Source organism: Trichosurus vulpecula, chromosome 3, assembly GCF_011100635.1.
Source record: "Trichosurus vulpecula isolate mTriVul1 chromosome 3, mTriVul1.pri, whole genome shotgun sequence".
Taxonomy (NCBI): Eukaryota; Metazoa; Chordata; class Mammalia; order Diprotodontia; family Phalangeridae; genus Trichosurus; species Trichosurus vulpecula.
In genome coordinates, this window is record NC_050575.1 from 389,810,252 (window position 1) to 389,828,883 (window position 18,632).

Below are 18,632 nucleotides of genomic sequence, written 5' to 3' on the forward strand. Positions count from 1 at the left end.
AATTCCTTAAAGATGAATGGAAAGTTCTTTACTTACATGAAAAAAAGTCAATAATTCGTGTGAAAGAGATATAGGACTTATAGCAGACTATGAGGCAATGGGGTGATTTGGCAGCTGAAGCAGGCTAATGTAGTCCCAGGGCAGTTAGGTGGAGCCATAATGGATAGAGCTCTGGGCCTGGAGTCAGAAAGACTCATCTTCATGAGTTCAAATCTGGCCCCAGACACTTCCTAGTTGTGTGACTCTGCAAGTCGCTTCATCCTGGTTGCCTCAGTTTCCTCATCTGTCAAATGAGCTAGAGAAGAAAATGGCAAACCACCCCAGGATCTTTGCCAAGAAAACCCCAAATGGGGCCATGGAGAGAGTTGGCCACGACTGGACAACAACAAAAAGTCCTAGGCTGCATTGAGAGTTGCCCAGTGTTTAGGATGACTCTGTATTAGTCAGACCATCTTTTAGGAAGGGCATTACAAATTGGAACTTGTCCAGAGAAGGACAACCAGCACGGTGAGTGGACTGCAGGTCATATCAATAGAGGATTGATTGAAGGAACTGAGGGCATTTAGCCAAGAGAAGAAAAGACATTGATAGCTGGCTGAATGATAGCTTTTTTTTCAAGTATTTAAAGGACTTTCCTATAGAAGATGAATTCAAACTTATCCTGCATGGCTCTAGAGGGCAGAAGCAGGAACTAGGGCCTTGCCTCTGGGTGCCAAAACTTGGGGGATGCTGAAAATACTTTCTTTTTTTAAAAATTTTTATAGTATTTTAATTTTTGGAGGGGGCAGGGCAATTGGGGTTAAGTGACTTGCCCAAGGTCACAATGCTAGCAAGTGTGTCAAGTGTCCAAGGCCAGATTCAAACTCAGGTCCTCCTGACTCTAGGGCCAGTGCTCTACTCACTGCGCCACCTAGCTGCCCCTGAAAATACTTTCAACAGCATTAGTTATCAGGAACAACTAGCCAATTCTTCTTTTAGTAGTTTCTCCCCACCCCGCTCCATTACTACCATCGTGTGTCCGTATCTCAAGCGATCTCCTCCTTGGCCTATGCCCATCCCCCCTCCCCCACTTGCAGTGTCTGGATTTCCACTTCCAACTAAACTGAGTGGTTTTTCATTGCTTGCCCTCCATGCAAAAATTGCTAGTTCTAGCCCTGGTGTCTGATAAATACGTGAATAGTGGAGAGACCTCTTCTTTGTCGGCTTCTTTAGCAGCTGGGGGGTGATGATACCTCTCCCCCAGCGTGGGAAGAGGCCAGAGCAATCCCTGGTTCCCAGAGTTGTTTTGGGGGGAAGTGAGAGCTGCTAGCATTGCTCCAGCTGATAAAGCTGACTTGGGGGCTCCTACCCTTTGCCTAAATATTACAGGCCCCCACTGGGCTGTCCCTAGTGCCCTCTACCAAAGCTAGGGGGATAGCCAGGTGAAGAATTATTGACATGAGGTTGTGCTCACAGCACAGAGAATTCAGGAGGCCTACCATCTAAGGATAATCTTCCCTCTACCCCTGGTCCATATTCTGGTTCTCTGCCCGTATGTTTCCCAAGACCTCTTGAGTCCCTCCCCAGCTCCTAACCCAAAGGCAATAGAAATCTCTGAGCTAAGTTTCTCCCCACTGGGTCATCAAATGATTCTCCCAGGGTACCTCCTTCCAGGACCTCCACCAATCTAGGCTCTGGGGAAGGCATGAGCAGAAAAACAATCTCTAGGGTAGGTGAGACAGGCCTGGGAAGGACGCCATGTGGAAGAGTCAGTGGTTTTTAAGTATTTGTAAATAAATAAATTCCCCCAGCCCCCAACCAGACTTTTAACTTTCTCATGGACTTCCAAAGCTTTTCCTCTTCCCCGCCTCCCCATCACAGCATCCAGCCCAGAGACGATTAAGCGGCAGAATGCATTTTTGTCAAGCTGCTCCCCCTGCCTGTCCTGTTTTTCTATTTAGATAGCTGAACGCCAGCCAAACCTCCATCTGTTGAACATGTTAAGAGTGTGAGCTGAGGAAATGTGGTGCTGTAGGTTTGAAGGCTACAAACATCCTCCCATCCCTCTCCCCCATCTCCTCTTCTCCTAACCAGCCTCTCCTCTGCCACTAAAAAGGAGGAATAATACTGATAATAATTAAAAGAGAGAGAGAGAGAGTATGGGAAACAAACCGGGGCCGGCTGGTTGCACTTAGGATAATGGAAAGCATCTGGATCCCTGGCTGGAAACAGCTGGAACCAGGGTGCCAACATGGAGCGAGGGGAACAGTGTAAAGTGATTTCCCTGGCTCCAGAAAGGCCAAACTCCATTCAACAACGTGTTAATGAGGCAGTTTCTGAAAAAGGATGGGCCGAGCAACCTAAAACCAGGGGAAGGGAACCTGGGGGCAATGGGGAGAGGGAAGAGAGGGGAAGGACATGAAATCCAAGGCTGGGACTGGGCTTCAGGTCAGAAGGCAACCGCGTCTGCCTGGAGATCCCCAGGGTCCCCTCGGCAGGGAAGTGAAAAAACCCTCCTTTCCTGGCAGGGGCAGGCTGGTGAGTTGGCATGGACACCGCATTTACCACACTACAGGAAGGGGAGGGGGGCTTAGTGGGGCCTGGGAGTTTGCCCTTCAGACCCTGTCCATGGCAAGGGGAGCCCTCTGAAGAGGGGAGCTGAGGAGTCACTTAATGCCTGGAAACAAGGGTTCTAGGTTGGCAGCAGAAAGTGGGAGGTTTGCTCAAATGAAGTCATCCACCCATATGGAGGACTGTGAGCGGACCAGGACCAGGATCCCTGACAGAGCCCAACGGCTAACATACAGAAACTTTACAAGTAGGCTCCGAAAACGCAACTGGAAAACATTTTGTGGTGGTGGTGGGTGCTTGTTTTGCCTTTGCCCAACCTGGCTTGACCCCCACAGAACCACATACGATGAAAGAAAGCCTCATTCTTTGTTCCCTTGGTGCATGTTATAGCCCTGGGCAACTGACTGGCAATTTCTGGACAAGGTCAGGACAGAAAAGCCAAGTTAGCCCAGCTAGTTCTGTTTGGAAGAAAGCCCAAAGACAAGGAAGCTACAGTGTGGCATCATTATGCTGTTTTTACAGATGGGGAAATTGAGGCACTGAAGTGTTAAGGACTTTGCCTCAGGTCCTATATAGCAGTAGTGTAAGCATCAGTCAAGTCAACAACAGACTTGAAAGCACCTACTGTGGACCAGATGCTGTGCTAAGAACTAGAGAGTGTGTTGGTGCTCAGGTTGGCATGATGCCCCTTCCCCTGCCCCACCCTAGGTTCTTTCCTGCAGAGTTCTTGCCTCTTCAGCAGCCAAGGTGGGTTTCTCTAATTTATTTCTGTGCAAAGAGGATGGAATATGACAGTGGCCTTCTAGGGGGACCTGGAACATTTTCTGAGGTCCTGCTGAGAGTGGGCTGGGAAGCCATGGGAAGTCCTGACCGATGAGGGGAGATGGGGGTCAGAAAAAAAGAGAAAGAATAATAAAGATGCAAAAGATTGTTTTTCCTTCCTCTATTCCTCTGATAAACAAGGGCAGCTGAAGCCAGACCCAGAACATCTGCTGTAAATATTTGATCTGACAGAAATGCTAGCGCGTTGTGTGTCCCCAAAGATGGGGAGGAGGCAGACTCAGCATTAAGTTAAAAGAAGAAAAGGAGAAAAGGGAAGGGTTTTAATGAATTGCAAATGATTACCAGATGGGCCTAAACCCTCACTTTATTGCAAACAGCTCCAGATTTGCCTTTGGCTTGTGAGTGTGAGCAAGGCAGTGAGTGGGTGTGTGTGCAGGAAGGAGAAAAAACGAGGGAGGAACCTAGTGCGTGTGCAAAACAGAACCACAGCAAGCGGTGGTGGAGACAAGCCCTTTGAGGGGGAAAAGTGTGGGTGAGGAGCTTCCCCAAAACAAAAAACAAGGGTGATGGGGTGCCCTGCGATGGGACCCTGGACAGGTTCCATGGTGGATCTGTGCCAAAGAGCACAGCTCTCCTATATGACTCAAGCTTAAAGCAGTGTCTCCTTAAGACCACCTAGAAGGTCCTATTGAATGTGGGTGGGGCCAAAGCAAATTTGGAAGGCCAGATGGAATGTTGGAGCCTTTAGAATTCTGAAAACTCCTGACATCTTTAGTATAGCCTAATGGGACCCTGACACAGAGGATGAGGAAGGACCCTCCCTCAGGCCAGACCCAGAGAGAACAGAAAAACGGGAAATGGATGGAGTTGGGAGCTCCAGGCTCTCCGCTGTGTGTCTTCTGGGGCAGGGAACAAGCATTTATTAAATGTCTACCATGTGCCAGGCACTGTGCTAAGCATTTTACAAATATGATCTTATTGAGAAAGCGAGCAATTTGATAAACATTATGCACTGGCAGAACATATATAATCTATATCAAATTGCTTACCTTCTCAAAGGATGGGGAGGAAGAAAATTTGGAACTCAAAATTTTAAAAAATGAGTGTTAAAATTTTTTGTTTATATGTACTTGATAAAAACATTTTTAAAAGAGTGGGAAAAGAAAAAATAAAGAAAAAACCCAAATATTTTCTCATTTGATTCTCACAGCAATCCTCAGGAAGTAGGTGCTATTATCATCATCTTCATTTTACAGCTGAGGAAACTGAGGCACACTGAGGTTAAGTGACTTGCCCAGGGTCACACTGCCTAAGGCAAGGAGCTTCTCTTTGGGTCTCAGTTTCTACATTTGTAAAAGGAGGGAGAGTCAGTCAAAGGGCTGCACTTGAGGTCCTAGAGGGCCACATGTGGCCTCGAGGTCACAAGTTCCATAGCCCTGGATTAGACCTTCTCTAAGGTCCCCTCTAGATCTACATCCAAGGGTTCTATGATCTCTAAAAAGAAAGTCTGGAGTATATACTGGTTGAAGGAGCTGAATGTTAGACAAAGCCTTCTCGGGGCAATGGCAGTGACTGGGTCTGAACTGGGTTGAACCCACACACACACACAAAAAAGATTTTCAGTAGGTCTTGCTGGTTGGAACTGGTTTGAAGCAACTATGATTTATTATAATAGACCATGACCTAGAACTGGGAGAGTCTCCTAATTGGTCTTCCTGCTTCAAGGTCTTTCCCCACTCCAATTCATCCTCCACTCAATGGCCAAAGGGATTTTCCTAAAGTTCAGCTCTGACCGTGTCATATTCTCTCCCCACTCCCCTGAATGAACTGTAGCATCGGGTAATTACCTGGTTACCTTTAGGAGAAAGTATAAAGTCATTGCTTTGGCATTGAAAGCTTTCTACAATATTCTCCCTTGAAATCTTCTGGCTTTTTCCACATTCCAATCCTTTGCCATGATCACCATTTTTGAATTAATTAATCTAAAGGCTTTGTGATGTCACTGACTCTCTGAGAATGAAGGATGAAGAAGGAGAAGGAGAAGAAGGAGAAGGAGAAGGAGAAGAAGAAGAAAAAGAAGAAGAAGAAGAAGAAGAAGAAGAAGAAGAAGAAGAAGAAGAAGAAGAAGGAGGAGGAGGAGGAGGAGGAGGAGGAGGAGGAGGAGGAGGAGGAGGAGGAGGAGGAGAAGAACAAAGAGAAGGAGAAGGAAGAAGAGGAGAAGGGAGAGGGAGGAGGAGGAAGAGAAGAAGAAAGACAAATAACAACCAAACTTTTCATAACCCAATCCTTTTCTAGCTCTTCCGGCTTCCATATTCCTCCCTTCCGCACACTCTAGGGTCCAACAATTCTGGCCCATTTGCTGCTCCTCATGTATAACAGTCCACCTCTCATGCCTGTAACTTTGCACTGGCTGTCTCCCATGCCTGTAATGCTCTCTGCCTCCCATCTTGGCCTCATAGAATTCCTGGCTTCCTTCAAGATGCAGCTCCACCACCACTTTCTGCAGGGGGCCTTTCTCAGGCCCCCTCTTGTTTGCTAGCACCTTCCTCTCCAAGCTCATCTTCCTTCTGATTGGTCTAGCCCTATATATACATATGTACGTGTATATGTATACATAATATATATTGTGCCCATGTATGTATATATATATATAGTGCCCAATTATGACTTCAGAGGAAACTGATAATGAATCATATCTCTCCTCTTGGCAGAGAAGTGGAATGAAGGATACATGATGTGTGCATGTTGGGTGAGGAGTCCTTGGAAAGTGAGAGTGACACAAAAAATAAAAAAGGTGGGAACATCAATAAAACGTACACACTACATATCCACACACATACATATACATACACAATGCTATATGCATATACACAATGCACACCCACACACATGTGTATATACTTCTGCACGTATACGTATAATATACAACTACACACACACACAGAAAGAGAGAGAGAGAATTGAGGTGGAAGAGGAAATCTCATCTTTCCCAGGACTAGCAAACAAGGGTAATTAGAGGAGTCTTTACCTTCAGGAAGGGAATGACAAATGGACGCAGAGGAAAATTGGTGGCTTCTTGGAGTTTGGAGTGGAACTCCTCAATTGTCAGGGTTGAATTCTGGAGGAAAGAGGAAAAAAGGGACACAGTTCAGTTCCACCAAAGGTACCCATGTCTGTTAGCATCACATTCGCTTCTGTTGGTAACCCCGTGATGGAAGGTGCCATCCTCCATCTTGTAAAGGGGATGAGCGGGCTAGTCCACAGCGGGCACCACCTTCTACAGGGTGCCTTTCTTGGCATTTTCCATTCCCCCATCTGCTTGGGCCACTCCCTCTCAGGTCACCCTCCTTCTACTTTGGAGAAGCAGCTTGCCTAAGGTATTGCAATTAGTTCTTGGGGTTAGAATCCTCCTCCTTGTTTCTTGTCCTCGTATCCTCCTACTTCCCAGGGTCGGCTTCACTACTTTAGGATTAACTTTCAACCCAGCTCCAGGAGCCAGGTACAAGGCTGGCTGTGTGAGCAACGGCTCAGATTGCTTTCCAGAAATGGAAAAAGAAAATGGTAGCTTCCTTGCTCCAATGGCGAGCCTCCCTGTACTGTTTGACCACATGGTCTCATTGCCAGATGGGGTCGAATGGGGACGTCCTCCAAAGATGTCTCTCCTAAGCTGAGAGGTAGGTGGGGCTGGGGCTCCTATAGTCAAGAGACAGGGACATGAAGCATCCTATTCACCGATCAGTCTGGCTAATGATGGCTTTGGCCACAGTCCCCAAGTGGGATGGGACAGAAGCTGCTTGCTATCTCATCTCTTTCATTAGGCTGCCCAGCAAAATCAAGCAGGTTTGCATGGGTGTCTTTTCCTTTTTGAATTTCTGCCCAGGCTCTCAGAAACCACAGAGCTGTCTTCTCTAGATGTCAGACCAGGCTCCCTCCTCACTCTCATCTTATTTTTTGTTAGAAGGAAACAGATTCATAGGACAAAAGCTAGGTGTTTAGGCTTCTCTGGGAAAGTCAGGTGAAGAGGGGAACCATCAAGGGGAAAGATGGGCTAGGAAATCTTTCCTGTGGGGATCCCTGCACTTGGAAGTCTGATGACCTGGGTCAAGTCTTGGCTACGCACTACCTGTGTGACCTTGGCTAAGTTACTCCCTCTCATCTGGACCTCATTTCCTCACTGGTAAAGTGAATGGGGAGGACTAGGCAATCTCTAAGGTCCCTTCCAGCCCTAACGTTTTGGGATTCTGTTTCTACGAAGTATCAAATGCCTGATACTGTTTATCCCAAAGAGGAGGCAGAGGAGAGACAAAGGAACACGATAATGTAAGGGATTCTGATACAGAGTATTATCCTCCTTTTTAATCAAAGGCAAAACAAGGGGCATAATAATTACTAATTAATAATAATAATCTCACATTTATGTGGTGTCTTAAAGCAAAGGACTTGACACATACACGATCTCATTTGAGACAACCAAGTCAGTAGCTGTTACCATCATTCCCATTTTATAAATGAGGAAACTGAGTCTCAGAGAAATTGAATATTCACACGGTTACTTAGTGACTGAGGAGGAACTGGAACCCATGTCTCTGTGAGCCCAAATTCACAGCGCCTGATCTACTAAAGCACTGAGATTTATGTTAGCTGAGAAGTAGGCAGGGTTTTCTTGAGAAACAGAAAGAGAATTATGGACAGATGCTGAAGTTTCCTTGTAAGACCACTTCAGAAATAGAATATATTTCATTTTTCTGGGATGTTTTTGGTGGAAAGTGAGGTCATGGATTAGATGACCTACCTCCTCAGATCCTTCTATAACATTGAAAAAAGAGCCTGAGCTGGGGAAGCAGGGAGGGTCACTCTGGGTGCAGTTTAAGAGAGAATGTTTGCTCTCAATTAGCAGGGTCAGGAGCATAGCAAGCGTAAGTGACTCCTTAATGGAATGAAACTGGGGACCACTGAGTCCAGAAGGGACCACCGAGCTACCCCGTCTCCTTGGGGGGTTAGGCTGGGCTCTCAGAGCTCCTGGGGTTATGGGGCAAGGAGTGTGCCTTGGCTGGTATCCACGCCCCTGATGCCAGTGACCCTTGGTACAGATGTGAGCACGGGATTAGGTGGATGATCTTCCCCCAACCAAAAAAAACCACCTGCCCTTGAGACTTGAGCCAAAGCTTACCACCAGCCCTAGCACCAAGGTGCGGACCCGTTCCCCAATCTCAGGGGAGATGTCATTCCCAAACTGCTGCAGAGTGGTGAGGAAGCGTTTGAGTTTGCTGAGTTGTCGTGCGCCACAAGCTGGCGGAAGCTGCTGGTTGGACAGCGAGGCTGTAGAAGAGGTGGCTGGGCCATTGCTGAACCCGTTGGGGGTCGATGGGGCTCCGTTGATCGCCGTTGGGGAATGGCTACTTCCATTCATCACTGCAAGGAGAGAAGGGGCCCGAGAAGTCAGTCGGTGCTGGGTTTTGGGGGTGGGGGTGGAAGTAGGGAATGCAGGGATGTCATGGCAAATGAGGATGGCAAGTCAGTTTTCATGAACTCAGGTCACTTCAACACCGATTTATTGAGCATCTATTATGTACAAGGCAGTGGGTTTCCTACCTTAAATGTTTTATAAAATAGAAATTCTAAGCTCTATCATTTGGGAATTGTTCTGCCCTAAGCATTCAAGGTTCCAATCATATGAGATGATTTATGGGTCCTTGGGCTATCTCCCTTCCATTCCATGCCCATGACAATAGTCACAGCCTCCTACAAGAGTCTCTGCCACCAGAAGATCAGGGCCTTTAGGTAAATCTGGAGGATTTAACTGATACATCTTCCAGCCATTTGCTTCTGTCCCACCCCTCTCCCCACCACACCTTCCTCTTGGTGGTTTGTCAGGATTCCCGGTATGGAAGGGAGACAAGCCATTTGGTGAGTCCTCTCCTGCCAGCTCTAGGATGCTATGGTCAACACCTTCCCTGCTACCTACAGTGAATATAAGGCTTCAGGAAAAAGAAAGAAACTTCAATATAAAAAGTTGAGATATCCCTACTCTAAAATAAACACAAAGATATTCCTATTCTGTCCTGCACATCTCAGCAATAGGGGTAATATTATACTAATTATCAATAATTGTTAACGATGTAATTAATGATAATTAGTAACCAAAACTTCACATTCAGTAAATACATTAAGGTTTACAAAGCATATTTAATTTTATAGGTAGTAGGATCTTTCCCTGGCACCAGGACATTGCTCTATGTTCCATAACCGTTTTCTTAAACCTGTTGACTAAAGACAGGGAGCTCTTAGGCATTCATAAATGTTTCAGCCAAGATCACAGGAGTGAAGGCTACATACTCTCAGCCTGCAGAAAAGAAACCTCAAAATGCATTGCATTCAAAGTCAGGAGACATGGGTTTGAATCCCAACTCTGATGCTTCCGAGCTCTGTGACCCTGGGCAATAGGCATCTAAGCCTCAATTTACTTATCTGTAAAATGGGAGGGTAATAATACCTGCACTTTTGAACTTACAAAGTTGTGAGCCTATCTGTAAATCTCCATAGAAGCCTGACATCTCTCCAGAAATGTGTGTAATTACTGAAGAAGAAACTATAGGAGAGAAAGTGCTGGAGGTGAGGGAGGGATCTTTGCTTACACAGGAAAACTACACTCTGGGTGTACTTTCATCTTGTGGTGGATCCCACCATACTTCCAATTCATCTATTGCTGGGTCATGTACACACTTAGGCACTCGATAAATGTCTGCAATGTTGATCAAAGGAGTTCATGTGTACGTAGCACTTCGTTAATGAGCAAAGCATTAGACAAATATATGATGAGATGGACAATGATGGTTATGCTGATGGTGGTGAGGATGATGATGATGAAACATGCAAGAGGGAAAAGAGGCGCTTCTCTAGGTGTGGGGACTATATAATTAGCCAGGTACCAATGAGAGATCCAACTTAACTTTTCAGCTCATGTTGCTAGGTAACCCCTTCCTCCTATCTCCCTGCCAGAAGCTACTTTCTCAGAGGTTCTGGTACCTTGAACTCAGATATTTGGGCTTAATGGGTTAAATTCCAATCTCAGGAGCTTTCTCTCTACCTCCACTGGCCCCAGTTGGGCTGTCGAGGGATCTGGGTTGATCCTAGCTCTCCTCTATCATAGGAGCTGTTCTCTATACCTGTAACATCTTCCCTTCCACTCTCAACTCCTATCCATCGTTCTGAGCCCAATTCAAATGCCACCTCCGCAAGGAAGCCTTCCATGGTTCCCTCAGCCGGTAACAAACATCCTCCACCTAGACCTCACACAGCACTGTATTTTACAATTCTCAAACGCGCAGATCACACACAATGTTTACTACAGTTATCTGCTCTCTCCTGACAGAATGCAAGCAGCCTAACACAGTTCCTGGCCCACAGTAGGCATTTCCTAAATGCTTGTAGGTTGACCGATTGGTTCCCTCAACAGGCAGGAAACTCCATGAGGAATTGACCAGTTTACTTAAACTCTGTAACTCCTGAAACACCTAGCAATGTTATACTACCCACAGTAGGCACTTATTACATGCCTGTGGAATAGAAGATTTTCCTAGGGGTGAGAGGTAGCTTCACATAGCCTGTCATCTCTTTCAGGCCTTTTCCTCTTTAATGGTACATGATTCCATGATCTTCACCCTGTTGCCTACATCTGACTTTCTCACCCCCAACTAACCTAACAGTCCCCAGGTTGGCAAAGTACTGGGCCCCAGCAGCCACCAGCTACACCAGATCCAACCAAGAATCAAAAATGGAAGGAGCACCAATGGAGGCTAAGAGAGAGAACAGAGGAGAGGTGGCTGGGACCTTGAAGTCCTGGCCATAGCTGTTGATGGAGAGGGTTTGGCTCAGCGGGGACTATAGTTCAGTGAACTGTGGTCAGGGACTGGACCATTCCTTGGGGAAGCCCACAGTATCCTAGTGAGGCCTGAAGTGGATGCTTCCAGGAGATAATTCTCTAGAGAGAAAGGCCTTCAGAGGATAAGTAACTCCTATCTCAGCACAAAGTGGTTAAAAGCTATTCGCATCACCCATCCACCCCTTACGTCATCCTCAGTTAGCCTGTGGATGCCTGCTCATTAGCAGTCACATTCCCTCCAATCTCAAGTCCATGAGGGTATCAGAACATATTCTGATGTTTATTGGTGGCTAAGAGGCTGCGTGATATAGTAGACAGAGTGGATGGCCTTGGAATCAGGAAGCTGTGGGTTCAAATCTGACCTCTGACACATACTATTTACGTGACCATAATAAACACATCACTTCATGTGTCTGAGCCCCGAACACCTCTGGAGAGCCTACTGGCTAAGCTTTGAACAATGGTAAAATCACAGATTTTTGACGGTGTGTTAATGTGTACCCACAATGCTTTTCCAGTGTATCTGCTAGGGACACTTTTTCCCCTTAGAAGTCAGTGTTGAGGGAATTTAGTCTTTGGCCCTCAAAGAAAGCCCCATGTCATTCTGGCGTAACTGCATAGCTAGGCTCACCCAGGGAGCTAATAAGTAAGTGTTCTTTCGACGATGATGTTGACTAAGGAGTAGCAAGGTCTGATAAAGAAACAGAGACTGTACTTAGCTTCATCTTCCTCCTTTGGGCCTTTGGAGAATCCATGCCATAGGTGGCCCCCAAAGAGTTACGTTTTCCCCACGACTGCTGAGGGTAGGCAGTGGACAGACAGGTCCACTGTGGGTCAATGCACTGAAGTCACTTAATTCCTGAGCACCTTTTCTCCTCCTTAAAACACTGTTGGTTTATTTACCACCTCACCATCTCAAATAAGGCAACTAACTTTGTTCTTCTGCTCCATGAAAACAGCATCATTCCTTTGGCCCAGGGATCCTGGCTTCTGGGGGCTGTGTTCTTGTATTTTCTGGCCTGGGCTCAACTGTCTGTTGACCCATAGGGAAGCTCTCTCTGTCTAAATATCCCTGTTAGGAGAGGAAGGCTCCTGAACCCATACAACCTGGCCATTCACACAATACAACAATTCCTTGAGGCACCTAGATGTGCAGTGGATAGTGATGGGGACTTGGAGTCAGGAAGACCTGAGTTCAAATCCTGCTGAATCCTGGGTGAATCACTGTGTAAGGCTGGGTTATTGGAATCAGGGTGTATATGCATGGATGTGCCTGTGTATTTGTGAGCTGGGCATGTGACATGAAGAAAGTCTAACTTGGGGTCACAGGACCCTAGAATCATCAATCCAACACTTCCATTTTATAGATGAGGAGACTGAGACCCAGAGACATTGAGTAACTCACTCAGTGACACCCAGCTATTAAGTATTTATGGGGGGAGGGATTCAAACCTGAGGGGGCAGCTGCCTTCATACCCTACTTTAATTCTCAAAAGATATTTCCCAGAGGGCCAGGGAGTATCTATTTTTGACACTCTGATGCTGACATGATGCCAAGCCCACTTCCAGGGGTGCTGGTGAGTCTACCAGATTCCCTCCAGCCGTAACTAACCTTCTGGTCTGGTTTGATCACTTCTCTGGGTGGGGCCAATCACAGAGGTCACATACCCACTGTCAAAAGGCCCATGTTCTGTTTCCCAGCTTACTGGCTGTGTGACATTGGGCAAATCACTTCCCTGTTTCTGGGCCCGTTTCCTCGATTTCAGAATGTGGGTGTTGAACGAGGTCATCTCAAAGGTTCTTGCCAGTTTCCAAGTTCTATGATTCCATGTCTGATGCAGGGAAGAGTTGGGGGCTCTTGATATACTGCCAAGTGGGCATCGGGGTGGGTGGAAGACCCCAGTCTATACCCTGCTTTGAACTTTAGGACTGACACAGGTCAGCATCATCCTGTGATCTGATTTGAGCTGTTGACTGTCCAGCCAGTCAGCTGCAACCCCAGGCTAGGGCCAATTGACCATCAGCCAGGACTGCCCATGCCTCCTGGCAGGAGGGGTGGGACTGATTGTCAGGGTTATTCTAGAACAGGAATTCTTAACCCTTTTTTGTGTCATGGCCTGCTCAGAATGATGTTTTTAAGTAATTGAAAGAAATGTTCAATCCTAGTTGGAGGTTAGTGAAAATAAAAGTGTATTTTTTTCTTCCTTCAAGTTCATGAACCCCGTGAAATCTGTCCATACACCCTTTGGGAGTCTGTGGACCCCAGATTAAGAACCTTCATTCTAGAACCCTGTGGGTCCATTAATTGATTTAATTAGCTGGACCCTATTACCACCACCCCCTTTCTTGGACCTGGCTTGTGATACTATTAATGTGTTAGAAACTTCCCCTACCAATGAAGATTGATACTGCTCAATTAGAGAGTTGCCTGGGGGCACTTAGTGATTGAAAATGTTTAATTGGGAATCAGTCAATAAACATTTATAAAGCATTTACTGTGTGCCAGGCACTGTGCTAAGCACTGGGGGATACAAAGAAGCAAAAGAAAGTCCCTGTCCTCAAGGTGTTACAATCTAATGGGGGAAAAAGTAGCAAATACGTACCAATAACCTACACACGGGAAAAACAGGAAACAGAGGACAGGCACTGGAGAGATTGAATGACTTGCCCACAGTGACAAAGCCAGGAAGTGTTAGATGTGGAATTTGAAATCAGGTATCCCTGACTTTGACAGACTTTTTATCCACTTCCCCCATTGCCTTTCTCTGTTGTTTGCTTTCCAAGGGTTTTCTGTCCCAAGTCAGGTGTGCATAGCTTGAGTGACACCTGAATAGTCTAATATGCATCGTCTCTATGGCTTTAGTTTGATGGGATTATACGTTAAAAGTAATTTGGTCTTAACGTGGCTTGGAAGAAGCAGAGGGGTTAAATTGGATGATGATCTAGTTGGCTCTCAGTTTGGGGTTAGGATGATTCGAAGACATAGGAATTAGTCAGGTGAAGTAGAAAGAGCTTGGAATCAGGAGGCCTAGGTTCTAATCTCCATTCTTCCATGAATCTTGGATAAGTCTTTCCCCCCTTTCTAGCTCTTGGTCTCCTTCTCTGCAAAAGGAGGGGGGGCTTGATTAAATGATCTTGGAGTGGGGAAGCCCCCTTCTGGCTCTGACATTCTATATAGCTATGGATCGTTCTCCCAGGGAACATGGCGGCTCTCTAGAATATTTAACTCATATACAGGGACTGGTTAAGGAGGGATTATCTTTTATCAAGAGCTCCATTCCAGTTCTAGGGTCACTAGAGCGTACCCAGGGCCATAGCAAATGAAGGGAAGAAAAAGCCCATCAGACCAGCTCCACTCCTTCACTTCCCTCTCCAAGATTTTGTCCAGAGGAGTTTTTAAATAGACTCAGGAGATCTTTTTACGGATAAACTAATTATTTCTCTCTGTATCTCCCTCCAATCTATAACCCGCTATGAAACACAGACATACATACACGTGTGCGCGCGCACACACACACACACACACACACACAGACACACACACACATATCCAGAGGCAAGACCAGCAACTGTGAAGGCTCAGCTAAGATATACTCATCCATCACCAGAGAGGAACGGAGTTCCCAGTGCTTTGCTCAGATGCTAATTCTGAGAAGGGCGGCCGCCGCTGTGTCCAGACTGGTCTGTCCCCTCCCGGAAGGCTCCCTCCCGTCCCTTGGCTCCTAGGGAGCTGTCTTCTGGATGGCCCAAGGACAGGACACGTCTGCTACCTTGGGGCTCTTTCCCTCCCTTCTGCTCGCTTACTAACCTTGCCCGCCGTGTTTGGGTCGTCCTGGAAGCCAGCAGCCCTGCCTCTCCCGTGCCTGCTCAGGTTCGCTCCCGCTTGCACTCGCACTCGCTCTCTCGCTCGCTCTAGCTGCGGGGTAATATCAGCAACTTGCTAAAGAGACGCCGAAAATAACCACATGGCCACAACTGCTTTTATTCCAGTGACAGGTGTGTTACTAAGTTAAACTGCACACATGTCCCCTGGCTGAAAGTCGGTGAACACAAACTTGCATCCTGGTGACTCTCCCAATACCACCCGTGCCTGGCATCCAATCTAAGGGGGGCAGATTGGAAACAGGGAAACCCCACAAGGTGCCTAGTTAGTTAGCTCTGCTAAGCTGAAGGTTTCGATCGACCCTGGCCATCCACCCTGTCACCTCCTAACGTGTCAGCCGAATGCTCCTCCCTGGCTGGGGTTATGGGAGCATTTTCAAGGTGTTCCGAGGGAGGAGAGGCTGGCCCCATTCACTCACAAACACCCCTTTCCTCTCTGCCACAGAGACCAAAGAGAAGAGCTTACACATCCAGAAAGCCAAAGGGGACCAAGAGAAGAACTACCCTTCCCCCTTACCCCCAATGCCAATGACCTTGCCATGTCCTACTGTTCTCTCCCCTGCTAATTCCTGAAGGGCTGAGGATCAGAATTTAGTCTCTGTAGGCCTCTGCCCAAATGGACGGCCAGTTAAGGCCACCCCCTAGGGCTCCTGGAAGGTGCTTTGGGATGGGGATGAAGGATTGGAGTGGGGGGGGTGTGTGGTTAGGTCAGAGGGATTCTCCCTCTTCATCTTGTTTGGTGGGATGTTGCAGAGGTATGTCCCACTTGGGTCTCCCTCAGCCCCTTCTCCGTGGGATTCATTTTTATTATTTTACTTACAAAGACAGACCATAGACCACTTCAAGCAGCCGTGAAAGCGGCCAGGGGGCAGAAACGTGGGAGGCCCATCTTCTCGATCTGTAAGCAAAATAAAAAAAAGAAAGAAAACAAGAACAAAAAAGACATGCTGTCAGGAAAGGTTGGGAGAGGCAGGTTGGGGGTGGGGGCTTACTGTGCCTGATGGGGACAGAGCCGACACTTCCCTGCCCTTCCTTCCCTGGCCGCTAGCCTGAACAGCATTTTGGGAATATGGAGGAGAATCACAGGTGTCTTTGTCAGTGAGGATGGGGGCTGTGCCTGGCTGTTGGTGTCTCGTGGATCTGGGCCTTTATGTGAGGTACAAGGCCTTGGGAGGAATGGGGAAATAGAAAGGTAGGTCTTTGAAATGCTCTACAAAAGTTAAAAAAAATTAATTTTCCCCTCTAGTGAGATGCCTAGTGATAGGTACCCCTATGCCCCATAGGCATTTCTCTTAAAACTAGGTTAATTTTTAAAAACTGTGCCCTGGAAACTGGGATTTCTGAGTTCCGTTGAGGGCTGAGAAAGTACAGGTTGCAAACTGCTGAAAGAATGGGAGGAGAGTTATGCTGATGTTTGGATTGACTGGGGGATATTCAGAGAGGATTTTATAAAACATTTATTACAAACAGAAGAAGGACCGAAGAAAGAATGTAACTTCTGGGTATGATGCCAGCACAGAGCCTGGCACGTAGGTGTTGTGATTTCACTGCCACAGGGGACTCCTGGTGGGGAAAATCTCTCTACCAATGGGGGAGCACCTCTGCAACTCATTGTCCATTTTGGGACACAGAAGATGTGGCCATTTGTCACGGGTTTCTTTTTTCTTTTCAATTGGAGGGGAGGGAGAGAAGATAATTGTGATTGAACAATAAATTTAAATTAAAATAAAGTAAAATGATCACTAAAAAAACCCCAAACTGTAGTATTAGAGAGTTACCTCACAATGAGAGGTTAAATTACTTTTCTGAGGCCCCATAACTAGTATTTGTTAAAGCTCTGACCCTTGGTGTTCCTGGTTCCCAGGTTAGCTCTCAATCCACTACATGGCTCTTGTCTGGTACACAGTAGGCACTTAATAAATGCTTGAGGGATTGCTTTAAAGACTGAGAGATGACAAGAAGAGCAGTTCTTTTGGAGGTCACCTTTCCTTCCTTCTCCTATGTCCAGCCCTATTGACTCAGCGCCCCAATTCCCCTTGACCCTGTCTGTCCTCCTCTCCTTTCCCCATTCCCCCAAAGCTACCCATCACACTGTAACTCAAAGGGAGAGGCAGTGTGGACCTCACTGCCTTTACTGCTTCACCACATTCCTTCCTCTCCCCATCTTGTAGTCTGGCTTCGGAACCCTCGACTCTGAGACGGCTCTCTCAAAGGTCACCGATGACTTTCTGATTGCCAAATCTGACAGTCCTCAGCCTTGACCTTTTCAATGACCGCCCCCTCCTCCTGGATACTCTTTCAGCCCGGGGCTGCCATGACTGTTCTTTCTCCCCTGGGCTCTTTCCCTTTATTTTTGACTGCTCCTTCTCAGCCCCCTTTCTTTGTTCCGTTCCTGTCTCGGAAACATGGGCGTTTCCCAATGCTCGGTCTCCCACTCCTCTCTTCTCCCCTGATGCTTTCTCCCTTACAGATCTGATCTATTCTCATGGAACTAATCATTATCGGGTGCCATAATTCATTCAGCCTCCACTTAAAGACCTTAAAAGAACTTGGACAACTACACCCAGTAGGCACTCAACTAATACAGAGGCGCCTGGGCAGTCCTATGGATAGAGCTCTAGGACTGGAACCAGGAAGACCTGAGTCCAAATCTGGCTGTGTGACCCTGGGCAAGTCACTTAACCTCTGTTTGCCTCAGTTCCCTTATCTGTAAAATGGGCTAATAACAGCACCAGCCTATAGATTCAGCCTGAGTCTTTGAACTTCATTTGAGCACTTTCAACTGCCTGCTGGACATCTTCACCTGGGTGTTTCACTCCTCCTTCAAACTCAATATCGCCTGAAGGAAACTATTCTAATTCCCCCAACCTTCCTTTTTCCAACTTCCCTCTATCATATTCTATTGCAGGTAGGTTGCCAAGACCTGCCAATTCTGCCTCTACCATATTACTTACATCTGTCCCCTTTCGTCCACCTGACCTACAGTAATGGCCTCCTACGGGGCCGAGTCCTTACTGCTGTTCAGTTGTTTCAATTGTGTTCAACTCTTCATGGCCACATTGGCATTTTCTTGGCAAAGATACTGGAGTGCTTTCTCATTTCCTTTTGCACTGTGTCCCCATTTTGCAGATGGAGAACTGAGACAAACAGAAGCAAAGTGAGGTCACATAACTAGTAAGTGTCTGAGGTCACATTTGAACTCAGATCTTCCAGCGCTCTATCCACCGAACCACATAGTTGCCCCTCACTGCATTATGCTCCTGCGCAGAAATCTTCAGTGGTTTCTACTGCCTTCACGTTTGTCTCATTTGGCATTTAAAACTCTCCCAACTACCTTCCTAGCTTTCTTTTATGTTAACTACTATTCATATATTGTATAGTCCAGTACAACTGGTCTAATAGCTATTCTCCAAACCCAACCCTGTCCCTAGTCCCTGGGATACACTCCCTTCTCAACCTTGACCTGCAGAATTCTTCCCCTCCTTCAAGGCTTGGCTCATGTGCACCCTCTGGGAGAAGCCTTCTCTAGACTCTC

The 18,632-nt window shown here is 46.8% G+C and overlaps 1 protein-coding gene across 2 annotated transcripts in view; it reads right to left on the bottom strand.

Annotated features, from left to right (window-relative positions):
* The window catches only part of CBFA2T3 (CBFA2/RUNX1 partner transcriptional co-repressor 3), a 118,238-nt gene that overhangs the window by 15,390 nt on the left and 84,216 nt on the right, over positions 1-18,632 (bottom strand). Inside the window, exons 3-6 of one of the 2 annotated variants that reach the window (XM_036752962.1) lie at positions 15,918-15,995; positions 15,024-15,131; positions 8,504-8,745; positions 6,362-6,451 (exon numbers count right to left, since the gene is read on the bottom strand). In XM_036752962.1, the coding sequence (XP_036608857.1) occupies positions 6,362-6,451; positions 8,504-8,745; positions 15,024-15,131; positions 15,918-15,995 (518 nt within the window). The remainder of the gene's footprint in view (positions 1-6,361; positions 6,452-8,503; positions 8,746-15,023; positions 15,132-15,917; positions 15,996-18,632) is intronic. The other variant, XM_036752963.1, reaches the window with a different exon arrangement.